Source organism: Anabas testudineus, chromosome 13, assembly GCF_900324465.2.
Source record: "Anabas testudineus chromosome 13, fAnaTes1.2, whole genome shotgun sequence".
NCBI lineage: Eukaryota > Metazoa > Chordata > Actinopteri > Anabantiformes > Anabantidae > Anabas > Anabas testudineus.
The window spans coordinates 3920244-3937669 of NC_046622.1; the positions used below are offsets into that span (position 1 = coordinate 3920244).

A 17426-nucleotide genomic window follows, 5' to 3' on the forward strand; every position below is an offset into this window, starting at 1 on the left:
TCAGCCTATTTTTGGTATCAATTATAGGATCTTATCTTGTGCAATGTAACATGACTCACTACAGCTGAATCACCTTTTAACACCCATGATGAGCAACTGGTTTCTGTTTGACAACACAGGATCCCACCAAAACGAAATTCCCCCAGTCTGTTGGGATACTTGTATAATATAATATTTCAGAAGTCATTTCACAATCCACTTAACAAATGTGGACTGATACTAACAGGTAGCACCGTTCAGAGATTTTACGCACCACCAGCTCTACCACTCAAGCATCTGATTCAGTCATATGATGATGTCTGTGTTTGCCTACTTCCTATTTAATACTAAATAGTAATTATTGAAGTTGAAAACAGGTGCATTCACATTTTATTTATTTACATTTTATTATATTTTATTATAATGACAACTATATTTTGTTTAGTAATTTTACTGTTGCAGATAAAACTATACTTAATATGGCTTATATTAGATTAAAGTGTAGTTCCTTAATTAAATTATGCAGTAATGAAGTGTAACAACCATGCTTGGTCTACCCTACTCTACAGCACAACTACTTATAGCTCTACCCCCCCACCCATCCATCCATGCATCCGTCCATCCATGAAAAGACAACACGTCTATATGGAAGTTGTGAGTTTATTGTTGTGTATCCCCCATAACCAGAAATCTGTTTCTGTTTCCATTGGTGTCAATCATTTTTTAAAATTCACTTAAATGCATATTATATTAGTTCCCAGTCCCCTCCCACAATCAAGCAGGCAATTACACGATTGAAGCCGTTTGGGTGCATAGTGAGACAGTCACATACAGAGATACTGTCACAGGAAGAGGAAAAAAAATAGAAAACAAGAAAACAAACTTAAAAATATATATCATATCATTTTATATAAGAACAATGCACACCACAGGTTATCCTCTGGAAAAAAGCCATGATTGCAACATCAACTATACAGGCATACAAAGACAATAATAAGAGAGAAAAAAGGACTCTAGGATTCGGTTTACTTGTGTCATTCTCTACCTGTAAAAATACACCAGTTTGCTTTTTTGCTTTTTTTTTTATTTTTTAAAGAAATCAGCTCTCCACGCCTTGTCTTTTCTGTGTGTCTCTGTCTGCCTGCACAGCCCTCCAGCTCCAAGTTGTCTTCAGGTGGCTTTGATCCAGGGCCGGCACAAGCCTTCCTGAGGACCCAAAGCCTAAAATCCAGTTAGCAACATGTGTTTTAACTCCCACTAATGCCCAGAACAGATTTAGCTTCTAATCATTTGTTACAATCCCTAAATTTGGTATTTTCACGTTCATTAAACAGATGTTGTCATCACATTTATTAGCTATAGTACCCCCACACCCCCCAGACGGTGTATTTCTATTTAATTTGCGAGGCCCATGGTGCCCCCTGGGACAAGGAGCTACTAAATCTGTTTGTGCCCTTGGCTGCCGTCGTTTTGATCTATACGGCTAAAAACTACAGCCAAGAGGTGCTGAAATAATGTGCACAAAATTTGCTTTTGAAGTAGATTTTCCGGTTCCTTTTTTTTTTTTTTTTTGATTTAGCTTTAGATAATTTCTTGTTTATGGCATGTTATTGCCCACTGTCGCATTGTGACGCTGCATTAAAAAACAAGGGAACCTATCAGATACATAGTATGGAAAAAAAAACTTCCACAATACATTCAACGATGTACATGTCAATTGATAAATGGAGATATATTATCACATTCAGTTAATAAGGGTTCAGAGTAGGTTCTGTGTGATGTATTTGAGCTGGGGGCCTGTGCACACCTCCACCTTCCCCGAGCTTTCCTCAACAGTGTGCCTGCAAACACAACTCATGACCATCGAGCTAAGAACCCTAAACCAACACACGTCTTCCCTGGAAAAAAGGTAGAATAAAAACATCTATCTCTTATATATATTTAAACTGTATATGTATCATTTGTCTGTTATCTTAACAAAGAACAGAAAGTAAATAATACATGATCTCATTTTTTCTCATTTGTTGTTTCACTATACATTTTAATTGGTACAAAGAACCTTCATATACAAGCAATCTATTGAGAGGAAAAAAAGAATAAAATAAAACATCAATTCTTTTTGAGACAACCATCCAAAATTGCATGGGTGACACTTGCAGGATGGAAAACTAAAGTGTAGTGTCTTTTATGCCGGTTTGATGATGGCTACTCAAAAAAAAAAAACATTAAAATTTGCTTGATTTGCCTTTCACTTTCAAAAATAAAGAAAATGCCTGAAGAAATGTTATACATCTTGATCTGAGACAGCTGTATTGATAATTACAGAGAAATCTGCAGAATCACATTTTCCATAATGCAAAATGGCAGATACATCACCTTTTCAAAAGAAACATGATCGAAAAGAGCTCTATAGTACAATAGTAGCAGTAGTAGAAGTAGTAGCATTATTTAAGGATTGTTTTGAACAAACCAGTAAATGGAGTTTGGATGTATGCAAATGATTTTAACAATAGCATCATGTGTTATTGGTCAGTAGTATGTTCCCCCTCCGGTCAGACTCCACAGTGCCACCTTTTAGGCGCTGGTTAGATCTGCATCTGCTCCAGGTATTTGTAGGTGGGGTTTTCATAGCCGTGGTTCTGCATCTTGCTTAGGTGGCGTTCCTCTGGTGTCAACATGGGGTCAACCTGTGAGACAGATGCACAGCACTCGTCACGACCGTCCTCAACAAGGACAAACACGTTTAAACACCACTCGTCAAGAAGGCACAACATGCTGTCTCTGTTGTACGCAGATGCTGCAGAAAAACATTATTCGAATGTTCCTATTTTTACCCATGATCCATCAACACGGGACCTGATAATCCTAAATCTGGCACTTTGAATATAATGCATAACATTTCTTTCAGAGCTCTGTGCCACAGATACCAGGTGGCTCACCTCCACAATGCCATGACTGATGGTGCCATATTGCCTCTTCCTCAAAAGCACCAGGCTGATCACAATCACGGTTGCTATGGCCACTGCGATCACCAACAAGCCAATCAGTGCACTGCTCCCGAAGCTGAAGTCCTCTCCCAGAGGGCGGTATGACTCCTAACAGGTAGAACGGGTGAGAAGAAGAGAAAGCAATAGTGAGGAGATAATACATGCAGCTGACAAATGAAGCAGTGGAATGACACAATGAAGTCGCCTGGCTGTAATAATAAACTGTAGATGTTGAAATTATTGTTTTCATTTTACATATGACAAATTTATAGAACGCTCCAATCCAGCCATTTAAACCTGGGTCTAATTCACATATTCTCTGAGCCAGGCTGACGGGAAAGTGGATCTGCTCTGCTGTGCAGTTTACTTCAAATATTACAGGGATTTCCAAGGTACAACCACTTGAGTTAACAGTCTGGATCTGTGAGAACGGTTTGCAAAGATTTCTGGGAAGCTGCAGGCGTTCTCTGATCAATACAGTTGCTGGAATCTCTGCAGCAGATTTGCTGAGTGAATTGTTGTCACAAGCACTAGTCAAAATGGAAAGGTAGGAGAAACATACACTAATACAATGACAAGTTAAATTGGATTATTTTTCTCTGCAGGTAAACTGTATTTTCATTTCAACTTTGCCAAGCTGGCATAATGAAAACGACTGCTTTTAGAGATTAACCTTCCTTGAAGTGGTTTGTGAATGGGGAGATAAATTAACTGGAGGAGATGTTACTCATAATTCCAATGTTATAAAACCACAGCGAAGCAGGGACAGCATCCCTTTTGGCAGAGAATCTGACAGGAGCTTTGTGAGCTTTGTGTACACATGCATGAAATGTGTCTTTGTGGAAAACTGTGTGATATCTTGGCCAATTCTGTATATACACATACAACTACAGTCACCCCCACTCATCTTCACGATGTCATCTGACACATATGACACAAACTAATCATATGTAGACAGCCACTAGGGATTTTTTTAACTGCTCATTCTCACATAAACCGAGCACACTCAGTTTGTGTGGATTCACATTCGTCATATGAACTGAGATCTTCAATGTGTACAATCAGATACATTCACATAACAAACATGCACCCATGCAGAAGTAAGCAAAACATATTAGCCTGAACAGAAAACTTTAAAAAACAAGAGAGGGTATTAGGGGTCAATTCCAATGCTGTTTATTTTTCTGCAGGTATAAACTGCAGAACTGGTATCTTTGCACACTCCCACACTCCCTCCTTCTTTCATCCTCGCCCCACTACTCGTAGCTAGAGGTCCCCAGAGAGCCCTGTGGAGGGCGCCACTATACTCACCAGCTCATCATCATGCTTAACGCCGACTATCTCTGCACTGTAAACCACTTCTTTAACATCCAGAGACTCATCAATCACCTGTCAACACAGACAGGGGAGCCCAGGTTACACTCACCACAAAATGTTTGTGTGATTGATTGAGCGTGTGTGTGTGTGTGTGTGTGTGTGTGTGTGTGTGTGTGTGTGTGTGTGAGAGAGAGAGAGCTAGATTGATAGAAAGAAAGAGAGATGGGCAGGCGGAGAGTGAGAAGGAGAAGGTGTGAATGTGCAGCGAAGTAAACTGTAAGGATTATCTGTGTTTGGGTGATGATACACTTGGAGCTGTCTTGTACAAACTGGAAGGAGAGAGGGAGGGGGTTTGCAAGCATCAACAACAGACTCTTTTCTAGGCACACAGTTAACATGTCCTTCTAAACAGACTGTCAGCCACTCATTACTGAGAGCTCTAATCTGAAGAAGCGCTGTGAATGGATGTGGGTGGGTTCAGGAGGCAGAAATAAAACCCGTTTGTAGTGACAGAGCAGTCCAAGGTCTAATTCTCACATAAAATAATCAGATATTCACCATTTACTTTTTATTTTTAAACCCTCAGATTGCTCCGTCTTAGAAAACTAGCATTTCCAAAAAGAAACATGCATGCATTGAAAAACTGACTCATGTCAATATGACTCATATTTACACACACACACACACACTAACACACACACACAAATAAACAGCTCTGCGGTCGGTGTCGGATTAACATGCGATACACAGCGCACATTCAGTAGCCAAGCATCGTCTGAAAATCCGTGAGGAGGAATGGTGCGTTTTGCAAAGGAAAGTAGCATGCGATGACTGCCTAACAATGTGCGAGTTGATATGAATGAGGGTCGGTAGGCAGAGGCCAAAGATAGACACGCAAATAGCCCAGTGTGAAATAGCTGTAACTATGACAACATAGTTATTGGAATAATCTGACTCGTTAAAAGCTAAACTTAAGACAGCTATGTGACAGCACTGTATGCACTCGTTAATTTAAACCATCAGCACAATTACCTGAGCCTGAGGTTGTGTTAAGTTAAACTGAGCACAGCTGCAGTATGCAGTGTTGAACTGTTTCTGCTTTAACAAAGCTGCTCTTAGTTCATGTACTGAGCAAGTTACAAAAGCAAAAATACTTTAAGCCACAAACAGAATGATAATGACAACGAAGCTCTTACCACATTGTTGCTGATCTTGGATTTGCTGTTGATGATTCTCTCCTCAGCACCTATGAGACTGTCTAAACCAGACATGGCCGAGCCTGCAGGAGGTGAAGGAACACAGTAAATAACAGCAGAGCAGCACAGACAGACAAACACACAGGGATGGTGGTATTGATGGTGGACTGCTGCACAGAGATATCCACCTCTTTTCCTCACAATTGGTGCCTCAGTCTCCTCAGTGCAATGGTGACAACAAAGCCCTTTCTTCCAGTCAGCACAGTGTGAGCACTGTGAAGCCAACATGACACTGACTTTACATTTTCTACAAAGGCCCTCTAAAAGAGGTGTTTTGCACAGAGCTGATATTTCTGTGTAAACATCTAGTTATGTGTCATTCTGTCTTTTTGTATCCCCCACTAATCTCTGATTTCATGGTTAAAACTATGCACTGCTGCATCACCTCATCTAGAATCCTTCACAGTCCCTGAGATTTTACCAGATGATCATTTAAAAAAAAAAAAACCCTGTGGGTTTCAGTAGGTGGCTAAGCTGAAAACTGGGCCACAGTGTCAAATATGTATGTTCGACTGATGGTTTTCAAATAGGCATTGGACCTATTAATACACACATATCAGATATGCCATGAATAAATCAAGAACCAAGAGGAGAGAGAATGGGGGAGGCAGCGAGGACAGGATTCAGAACAACGTACAGCAGCAATGACTCTGGTGTCAGCTTATTGTCTGCTGCTGCTGCTTGTCGGGCGCTGCCCAACTCTCAGGATTTGTACAATTGGCTTTGGATTAAGCAAGGAACAATGATGTTTGTTTACGAGCCTCACTCAGCAGAAGAAATGTTAGAAACTCTGGCAGGTTATCAGATGGTACTGCAGAAGCACACAGTGTCACAGCCAGCCACAATAACACACAGCATAATGGGAGTGACTGCTATGGGAACAATGTGACTTCTTATCTTTGAAAAAGTGCTGCAAGTTATCAGTTGATAGAAAATTAATTCACATAAATCATTTATAATGGAATGTGGCAGATATTTGCAGTGTCCCCTGAGGTAGGGGCTGAAACATTGGTAATGAACAATCTTTACGGCCATTTGTCTGTATTCCCTGATGTCTTAAAGAATAAAGGTTAATGGTGGCAGACGGAAAATACAGAGGTTCTATTAAAAACAACAACACAACAGGGCAGGGGAGGTGGCACGTTTGCACGTGACGTAACCACATTCCTGTCCACGTGTCTCAGGAGGACAAATTGGGCCAATTTAGATGTGGCTGTGGGTCAGCAGCGGAAACACAGAGTCTCAGACAGGGCCACTAAATCACACAGCTCCTATCAGGAAGAGGGCGGCTGATGAGGGGAATGAGTGTGTGCATAGGTGAGGGAATAATTAAGCAAGGTGCTTTGACAAATGTACTGAGGATAGGATGATAGCAAACACACGACTGAAGAGTCTCTCTACGAGGGGAGCTATCGCTACAAACTCGGAATCCAATGACTTTGCTATTAAGCATAAGGAGATAATCCTAGTATGATGAAAAGCATGAGAACAACTGAGACCCAACCACGCTGTCTGCATGAGTCATCAAAAAGAAAAAAAAAAGCAGAGTATTAACAACCAGATGGCTTCTGATAAAATAGAAATGGTGGGAAAAAGAGGATCCCAAACTGCACCAAAAAGAAAAGTAAAAAGAGGACAGTGGAAAAAAAACAGTAGATGGGAATGACTTGGGAAATGAGAAGAGGTAGAGGGGAGCCAGAAAAACAAGACGCAACAGAGGCACCAACCTTTCTTGAAGGCACGTGGGGAGTCTGATAGATCGCCTTGGCATTAGAAATGAGCAAAAGAAAAACAGAACAGAAAAGGGGAAGGAGAGAAGAGAGAAAACTTAGGTGAGAAGAGAAAAGGCAGGATTATCAAGCTGTGTTAATTGATTAGGAAGAGTCCAGCAGGGAAGAGTCCGAAAATAAATCGGAGACAACCAAACTCAGGGAGCCATTTCAAAGTTGGCTAGCACTATCTCTGCCCTCTGGGGGTGTTGGCATGTATATTCAATGTTCCTTGGGGATTAACTTGTAAATTGCCTTCCATCTTGCTGGAAGTGTTCCATCCATCACTTTTTCTCTCCTTGAGGATTCAATCTTTTGTTTGGCACAAATGTGACAAAGAAGAGAACGATAACTTGCTCATTTGTCCCCAAGCTTTTGGCACCGGCTCAACACCAAAGCCCGAGGCTTTGTGCATTTATCTGAACTTCACTGCTGCTGCGTTGAAGGCTAGGCTGTAGGGAGCTGTGCAGGCATAGATAAGTCCAAACCCAGGGCTCCACGGCACATGTGCATCAGCACAAAAGCATCATGAACCTATCCTCACTCGTGGAGCAACAGTTCTTGCATTGTCACTAATGTCCTTCAGAAAGACTATGTTTATGCCCTATTGTTCTCCACATAGCCACAGTGTTGTTCTCACGTGTCTGTTTGTGACTGTGTCTCAGGCTTAAGCTGCTCACCCTCTGGCTCTGAACGGGATCCCAAGGATGTGACCTGGAAGGGTCGGTAAGGTTTGCCCTCAGACACAGGGACTTCCACGCTCTCCTCTGATGACACGGTGACATCGGGCTGTGATTCAGAGATAGACAACAGGAACTGGTCCATGTCAGCTTTCTGCTCTTGGAGTAGCTCATCTGTGGAAAAGGCAAATGACAGATTAATGAGACAGCCTGGCACATGCTAACACCTGCCAACCTGGGACATGGCAACAATGTGCAAAATGAGAGTTTCACCAATTACCGTTAACATTCATTTTCCACCAGTCAGAGTGCCGCTGCTGCTGCAAGAGACACCCGCTCCCATTTCTGCTAACTACCAATTAGTATTTTTCTGAGAGCTATTTTCCGTGTAAATCTGCACATCTCCCAACAGGATGCTGCATGGAGAAAGCTGTGACCTAGTTCTGTCACTGCACTTGCTCTACTTTAATCTGTGCTGCAGCACTGTGGTTCTCTCATTTAATGAACTAAAGGAAACAAAAGAAAAACAGACATTGTCTGAAATTGTGCAACTGGAAATGAACAGATCCCTAATACAGTTCCCAGCTTTAGATCTAATGTAAAAATGAATACAGAGAATAGCAAACACGTTAGATTCCCTTCAACCAATTCATACTGAGGGAAAGACTACTTTTATCTTTGTGTCTCTGTGCCTGTCTGCTGGTGTAATATATTTACACAAAGAACAGACTGTTGTATAGAAATACAGACTGGCCCGTGTGAATCCCATCACTGTTCATTTCTCTGCGTTCTTACTGCAGCACCACCGTCAAGCTACAAGGAGCTTCTGACTGAGTGCGACTCACCAATTTCATCCTGAATCTCCTCGGCCACATAAGGTACTTTGTAGAGAAGAGACAGACTCTGGTTCATCCTCTCCTCGATCACACGCAGGTGAGTCATCACCTGTTGTTGGAAATAAACGACAAACACGGTGTCAAGTTGCCAAAATTCTGCAGTGGCTTTTGTATTTGGATCAAAGTGAAACAGATCTGCATTGTTGTCATTGTAGGAGCTAATTTTAATTATGGATTCATTCCAATCTTTTTTCTTCTTGTTTTGTCAATTAAATACTAAATTTATAAGGACAGACCATTTAACGATGCTAATATATTGTTTTTCAGTTGCTTATTATATCTGAACAAGAGATTAAAACACAATGGGATTCAATTTAAAATGATTTAAAATAAATAAGAAACAAAATAAATGCTTACGTTGACGAAGTGGCAATTTTGTTGATAACTTGCTTAAATTGATAAATCCCTCATTAAAATTATGAAAGAAATTGACAAATCTCTTAACTGAATTACCATTTCAACACTAATCCGGTAAATAACTAATTACAGAGCGAATTGCCTTCTAATAGTATAAAATGATCAACAGAACAGTATTTATTTAAACGCTTGTATTTAAGAACCAGAAAACACAACATCATCCTAGAAAATCCCCCTGTACCTCTGTAGCTCTTGTGTTTACTGCCAGTGATGAGGTTAAAAGTTTTGTCACCTAATAGATACAATCCCACCAAAAAGAAGACAGCAGAAAATAGGAGACACAGAAGAACTTGACAACACAACAGAAAAACTGTAATCTATATAGAGCCGCCATTTTGTAATGTTTTAGCTTTGTAAACGTTGATGCCATATGTGCAAAATGGAAACAACTACAAATCATTTTTCATTAATCAACACAGTCAAGACACCATTTTCTAAATTTCTATCAAATGCAATAAATGATCATGCAGCACAAATTCAGCCTGCCAGCTAAGGGAAGGGAGTCGTTCACAAATTGACACTGAACCGTCACAGACAGAAATGTGCTTTCTGGCAGAGAGCTTATTTTCTCACAATAAACTCAGGCTGGCTGACAGTCGGGGGCACGTTGCAGGCATAAAAAGTTGCTGCATGCAACATTCAAATCAGCGTTGAAGCTCTGAACTGACTTAACTTGATCTACTGCCTGTCAGTCTCGATGATCACCGCCGTGTTAAGAGTGGGTGAAAAAAAACAACTCCTGATTGAATAGAAAACTTTTTGTTTTCCAAAAATTGTCCTGTCACTTCCACTTTTCCTACCAGCAATATGATGTTTAGAGGGAAGAAACATTTCTGCTGCCAAAGTGGTTGGCAGGATATGAAAAGCTACCAGGCACTGACAAAGCTGACCAGCTCTTGGCAGGTAACTGGTGTTTATTTCCCACTACGATGATTGACTGCTTTAATCTTCTAACACATGGCTGCAGTGCACCAGAGCCAGCAACAGATGGCAATAATACACCTTTCCCATTAAAGGCACACTGCAGCCCCTGTGGCACCTTCCTGTCCATGTTTTGACAAACAACCCTAATTATTACCATTACATGTCCACGTGTTGGAATGGTGATTCCCATACATCAGGCGTCCTCTCATCTACCACATACATCAGAGGGACGAGGCTTTTATAAAACAGAGCTCGTTTCACAAAGTCACATAACACAGTTATGTAAAGCACGGCAACCCGGCCATTTACAAAGGATTCTTTTGTTATGCACTTCCAAGTCACATGTCAAATCCACAAACTGCAGGATTGGCTGAGTGAAGAAATACACATGAACTAGGCCTGACAAATAAACAACAGCAACGCAGGCTGGCTTTTAAGGCTCATCACCTCCCAGATCCAATGATTTATCTCAAATCTCACCCCCCACCCCTCCTCACTATGTGGTTTCATCCATCTGTTGTATTATCTGTAATGGTGGAGGATAACTATAAATGGTAACAGTGACACACACGGGCAAGTGCATCAAGCTCAGGAGATTCCAGCCCAAAGTCCGGCATTACATAAGACCTGCGCAATGTTAATCTTCAGCTGAGGCTTAAGTGAATGAAACACCCGCTCTCCCTCCATCGGATGAGCCAACTCCATCCTCCTGGGCTTCAACTCAGAGAAACACACACTCGTCTACCTCCTACACACTTAGAAACAGGGCTCCTCAGACAGGCTCCTCCCCTCTGAGGAGAAACAGGAGGAGTGTGAGATCTTGGCGTGACTTGGCATGAGTTTTGAGATTTAGTGGCTCTATTACAGTTTGTCAAAACGAGCAGAGAAAGAGGTGCGAGTGAACAGAACTGACCTATATAGACCTGAAGGACTAGAAGGTTGACTCAAAGGATTAACTGTATAAATCTAAGGTCATCAATTTAAACCAAAATGCCAAATATTAACCAGTGGCAGCCTCATAAATGTGTGAATTTGATGTTTTTCTCTTCTTTATTATATTAAAACAAATGAGCAGGTCTCTGTTCACTTGTAATGATCATGTAGTGGATCATCAGTCACGATCCACTGGATAAAAACACTGACCTGTGACTTCATCTGAGCAGCCTTCTCGGGGTCCACAGCCAGGACATGCTGGTAGTGGCGGATGGTGTGCTGACGGTCTTTGTTCTCAGCACGGACATATCGTCTTAGAGCCTGCAGGATGCGGTGGGGCTTTGGGGGGAGATGCAAAAAGGAAGAAGAGGGATGGCTAGTAGTTAGTAGCCTCATTATTATTTCTATGTAACACCGACTCTTGATTCATTACTACAATGCAGTGTTTTCATATGCTTTAAATGTTTTTATCCAATAGATTCATTTTTCATCAGATTCTGGTCGATTAGGTTTTAGATAATAAACCTTAAAATGATGAAACAATCTGACTAAACTCAAGTTGAAACCCTCATATTAGATAAATTCCCTTTCTTTCATCTTGATGTAACTCAGCAGGAAGATGACATGAAAATTGCTGTCAAACGTGGAGTACAAAACATTAACTACATATAACACGACATAAAATCTTCCGCACCACCTACTGAAATAGCATCACATCACAGATGATGCAATTACCAATTTTGGAGGTGTAACAGAAGCGGGATAAGAAATGACTGCTCTCGAGTCAGGCAAATATATTACAGCTGAAATGAGCAAAAAATAAAACATTTAATTTATTCATTTTTGGGTAGCGAGCGCAACATCTGTGGTTCGAGAGACAACCATTACCTTAAGAGTGCCAAAGTGTGTGTTGGCAAACGGATGAAAAGACTATTAGATAACAGAAATACACGACACAGGGATTATAGCTAGAGGTTCAAATGTGATTGACTTTGTGCTCATGGAGGATTTTGGTATGTGTGTTTTTCTGGCTACAGTAATCCATTCTCATCATGATGAATTGCAAGTTGGCAGAGGGTCTTTTGACAGGATCTGAGCTCTCAGAGGCCGGTGTGTGTTTACCCTGGGGGGGTCGGCCTGCAGGGCAGCCAGGTAGTTCTCCAGAGCCAGGCGGCGACGGTCATTCAGCATAGCCTCCACCCGGGCGAGGTGAGTCTCCACCAGCTGCTGCTTCTCACTGGCTGCCTCCTCCTCTAGGGACTCCACCATAGCTTGGAAGTGCTATAAACAAAATCATAAATATATATTATGATACAACCGAGCTCCTCCAACTGCTACTTAAAATAAAAATAAAAAAAGAAACAGCTCTCGGTTTCACTCATGTCGCCTCTCAAGCTTGTCAAGGGAGTTGGGGGCTCATTTAAAAGTCTCCCCATTCAGATAGTGCCCTAATTTAGCCTTAGAGTGATAAAGATAGAGCAGCCAGGGGAAGCGCTTTAATGGCACAGGGACTGAGGGACCCAGTGACTGTAAGCTGTCCTATCTCACCCAAACAAAGGGACAAAATGGGGACTCCCAGAGTGGAAGGATCCATGTCTTACCTGGATCAGTGTCTGCCTCTCAGCTTTGGGCAGGTTCTTAGCCTGACGATCAGCTTCTTCCCATTCTTTCCTCACCTGGAGTGAGAGAGGCACAAAGTTGGAAGGCCATTAAGCAAGAACTCCTTACGCTTACCCTGCCACAAAGTCACTTTGGATGAAAGCTTCTGCCATATGACTAAATGTAAATGTAAACATATCCTGGTCATACTGTGCATTTGGGCAGTAAAAGTTATACTTATTGCTTGTTTCATTTGGGGAGTGGAGTCCTGACTGAGCTGGTAACTCACCCTTTCCATGCGGTTACGATGCCTGATCTCCAGCTGCTCCTTGGCCCTCTGGAAGCGACTGTGCTCCTTGTCATCGGCCGGCGTCTCAAAGTAGATGTCTACATCATCGGTGGGCTGGGGCGTCGGGGGCATGGCTGTAAATTCAGAAACAGCTGGTGAGTGGAGAGGGCTGCAAGCCGAAAAACCAGGAAGGCAAACATGCACAGACAGATGGGCAGACGGACACATCCAGGCAGACGGACACATCCAGGCAGACACAGGGAGGCAGGAAGACGAGGACAGTCAGAAAACTGGGTTCAGGGAAGGAGCGCGAGTTAAAAGTGGAGTGCACATTGAAGTTGGACAAAAATCCACACAGAAGCACTCCTCTCATTGGCATTATTCCACCCTCAGTAACTCTGATAAATTTAAGGGAATCTGACAGTCTTTCCTTTTGAATTCCTTTCATCTTCCCATTGGCTTTCTGCTGACAGGCTGCGTCTCCAACCCTAATGGAAATATCTCCGTGTCTGATGGCTGGGTCATCTCGGGCCAGGCCAGAGGGCTCTGTTCTGGGTTCCTCTCTCCACAGTCACGCAGGACTCACTCCCTGCATCACTGCAACTTGCAAAAACAATAATGCTCCAGGCTCACAAATTGGAAGAGACCTCATCGTCTTACCCTCACATCAAAAACAGGAGGCACGGGTAACGGATAAGAACAGATCCTACTCTGAACTCCACTGCTTCAGCTCCTGACTTCATTTATTTTTGAAATGCAAAAGAAAAATCGAGTTGGTCATGTCCATGAACTGTGGCTGAACTGATGGCGGAAAAAAAGGCTAGTGGGGTTTGAGCAAAAATAGTGTTCTGTGAGCAGACAGACAGGATGGACAGGTGGATGACAAGCAGGCGGACAGAAACAACAAATGACAGGAGCGTACAAAGAAGACAGAAAGCTCTGCAAAGTGTATTTGAAGATAGCATGCACATGAATGAATGAGTGCTAAATTAAGAAGGAAGAAGGTTAATGATGTGAACCTAATAATCTCACATTTTTTATATGGATTTTTTAAAATTACATTTAAATTATACTTTTATTTATTTTTATTTTATTGTAGCTAAAATGTACTTCTGTTTCTACAAATTCTTTAAAAATGTAATATTTAAATTTAAATAAAACCTCATAGTCTTAATGTCTTTCTGTCTTAATATAATATTATTAATCTAATAAACTAAGGTGTGTTGTAAAACAGCCTACTTATTGATAACAGTGCTGTAGCCAATTGATAAATTTGATTAGAGAAAATGAATCAGTCAATTAGTTTATCAATCATAACAGTTTTGATAAACTAAGTTATTCATCAAGAACAAATACCAAACTTAATCTTCTTTTAGCTTTGGCACATTTCTTTATTTTAAATAATGGTTAATTAAATATCTTGTTTATCTTCTATAATTATGAAAATAAGCAATATGAACATGTCATCTTTGACTCTAGGAAAGTGGGATGGATAGCTTTTCAATATTTCCTGACATTTCAGGCTAAACGATTCATTAAAAAAATAACTGACGCTTTATAGTAATGATCCACTGGTAAACTCATTAGTTGCAGGACTTTATATTCAGTGTCAGTGGGATAATAAAGCAAAAGTGAATGATGTTGACTGAACTGAATTGTTGTGGTGGAGGTGACATGGTGCAGAACAGCTGTAGTGTTTTGATAAGTGAGAGCTGAAGACTGCAGAACAGGTGTTTGTGACAGACTAAACCTATATTATCCTTCAGTGTTTTTAGAAGAGAGTCTGCAGCAAAGACACAAACAAAGAGAGAGAGGGACGCTGTCAAACTGGCCTCTGTCACACGACTTACTCAGACGCTTGCACACGGCCATGCAGTACTCCTCTGAGTCGAAATTGTTCCGATTGCCGGCACAGCCCCCGTATGTGAAGTGCACACACTTCCTCTGGCTCATGTCGAAGTGCCAGCGGGACATGGAGGCACGGCAGGGGCCGGTCTCAGCCTCCAAGGTGCACACCGCTGCCAGGGGACAGCTTGTTAGATCAACCAGCCACTAGGGGCAACGCTTAATTCCAGTCTCAATTACAAACAATGAATTAAAAAGCCTTTAACACCAACAGCAACAGTTTGGCTACGAATAAGGAAGGATGATTTGTGCTTTGTATTCGGGGAGAGGGAGAGATAAGATAATATGATGGTATATATTACAAACCTTTCACTTCCTGCAGAGTCTTATCCTCATCTGGGCTCTCTGACATTTTGCTGGTCTCTTTCTTCTCATCCTCATCTTCATCCTCCTTATCGACTTCCTCATCCTCGTAGACATAGTGGTACTCCTCCTCATCTTCCTCTTCCTCATCTTTGTCCTCATCCACCGGCTCCTCCTTTTGTGTGGGCTGCTCGTCAGGTGGTGTTTCACTGAGAAAGGGAAGAGGCGGAGGTGATTGAGTGAAGGGGTGGAAGCCAGGAAGAGGGGTGATTTATCAAACAAGGCAGAGCAGCTGCCATAGGTCAATGTCGTGACACTTTAATTCATCCAGATGGCCAGCACTACCTGCCCTTCGCAAGAGAGCGAATATTATCCTCGCAATATATCAAAGATATGCCGTGATCATGAACACAGCTACACAACACACGGCTCTGCCCTAATGCCTCACAACGGCTCACCTGTCCTGTGCGGCCTCCTCCTCATCCAGGTCAGCCTCGTCAATCTCCTCATCCTCTATCTCCTCATCTTCGTCGTCTTCCTGGGAAGGCAGGGAAGGGGGTGCGGACTCCTCGGCGCGAGAGGAGGGGCAGCACACGTACTCGGTGCCATGGAACTTGTCAATGCCACAGGGCAGCAGCATGCCATAGCTGTGCAGCACCATAGAGCTCTTGGCACAAGCCTGACGGAGCAGAGGAAGAAAAGTAGAGTGAAGTCTACTGGACTCAACACAGGGATAGAGAAGCTGCTGTGGATTCTACACATCGCACTGCTTCAAAGGATCAACTCTAGCTTTGACAAGTTGATTTTAACCATCAGTTAACAAAAATGGGTGAATCTGTTTAAACTGACTTTGCTCCACTTTCACACGAGTTTACAGTAAACAATGTTCTTTTGTCCTTCAAAGCAGTTAAAACACAACACATACTGTAGCTCAATAACAGAAGGTGTTTAAACACTGTTCCTTTATAATCCAGTGTTCAAAGTAAACAAACTGTAAAGACATACATTCTCAAAACCAGCACTAGCACTCACAACGCGGTCTAGATATACTGTAGATATAAAGCCAGAAGAAAATCAGGTTTTTCTTTATTGCATACCTGTGTACAGAAACAAGCACTTTCAACAGTATTCGTTGTAGTAAGTATTCTTTATTTTACAAAAAGTGTTTACTACAGTAGTTGTAGCTGTGTTTCCACAGGAAGGTTCCTCACACAAGTCCAGGAACCTTCTCTTGGGTAAAAGATGTTGAGGGAAATCATTGCTACATTATACAGCAGGGCCAAAGTGGGAAGATGAAGCCGTTCACCCGCTGTTGTATCAAAAGCATCATGTTTGGACTCTTTTTACATCTTTGCACACAAAACAAAACAAAACACGTGCAGCATGATTTAATAAAATCACTGGGACAGAACTTCAGTCCTATTTAGTCTCTAGTTCATCTGGTGGAAAAACAGTGAGAGGAACCTAGTTATATTAAATGTTTTCTGGGGCCTGGGAAATGTTCTTGCAGGGAAAACAGGTCTAATATAGCTTTAAAGATGCTATCAGTTATAATTTTATAGCTACAGTGTTCTCTCCTCTCCACCTACAGAATGTAGACATAATTTATTTATAACATGTGGGACACTTCACACACCGACTAGAACGATGAATGGGTCACACCTCCAAAAGGTGACATAACCTTTTAACAGACTATTTTACAACATGAGCTTGATATAGCAGCTAGAAGGAACTCCGTACTGCTTCAGCGCTGAGAAACTCCACTGGAGCAGTCGGGGATTAGCTGCTGTGTTTAAAAACATCTCGTTAGCAGTTGGTGAGGAAGGAAGATTGTTTTGAATCATGTTCTCACCCAGATATGCTCACTGCTGATATTACTACTTGTCATTGACTATAGGCTGTTTGTGCCTCTGGATATCACGCTAAGATGATACGCAGGTTGTAATACGTGCTGGAGAGCAGAAGCCTGATGCGCTGTGTGAGTTTCCGCTCTTTCTGTCATGGCCAGAGTGGCCCTGCAGGGGCCGGCTCTGGAGGTGCCCAGGGGAGGATTAGATGCATTACACCCACAACACTAATTTGATTAGAAGCTGAAATGCGTGGACTCTGAGTTCGCTTGTGATCACAGGACCTCCGAGACTCAGGGAGACAGGAGAAAACATATAAGCGAGG

At 42.0% G+C, this 17426-nt stretch overlaps 1 protein-coding gene across 2 annotated transcripts in view; it reads right to left on the bottom strand.

Annotated features, from left to right (window-relative positions):
* Positions 1-621: 621 nt before the first annotated feature.
* aplp2 (amyloid beta (A4) precursor-like protein 2) overlaps positions 622-17426 on the bottom strand; it is a 45886-nt gene continuing 29081 nt past the window's right edge. Inside the window, exons 5-17 of one of the 2 annotated variants that reach the window (XM_026367569.1) lie at positions 15713-15933; positions 15258-15463; positions 14897-15064; positions 13047-13180; positions 12760-12834; positions 12281-12439; positions 11369-11497; positions 8834-8933; positions 7989-8162; positions 5480-5562; positions 4278-4355; positions 2919-3074; positions 622-2666 (exon numbers count right to left, since the gene is read on the bottom strand). In XM_026367569.1, the coding sequence (XP_026223354.1) occupies positions 2565-2666; positions 2919-3074; positions 4278-4355; positions 5480-5562; positions 7989-8162; positions 8834-8933; positions 11369-11497; positions 12281-12439; positions 12760-12834; positions 13047-13180; positions 14897-15064; positions 15258-15463; positions 15713-15933 (1785 nt within the window). In that variant the 3' untranslated portion in view covers positions 622-2564. The remainder of the gene's footprint in view (positions 2667-2918; positions 3075-4277; positions 4356-5479; positions 5563-7988; positions 8163-8833; positions 8934-11368; positions 11498-12280; positions 12440-12759; positions 12835-13046; positions 13181-14896; positions 15065-15257; positions 15464-15712; positions 15934-17426) is intronic. The other variant, XM_026367577.1, reaches the window with a different exon arrangement.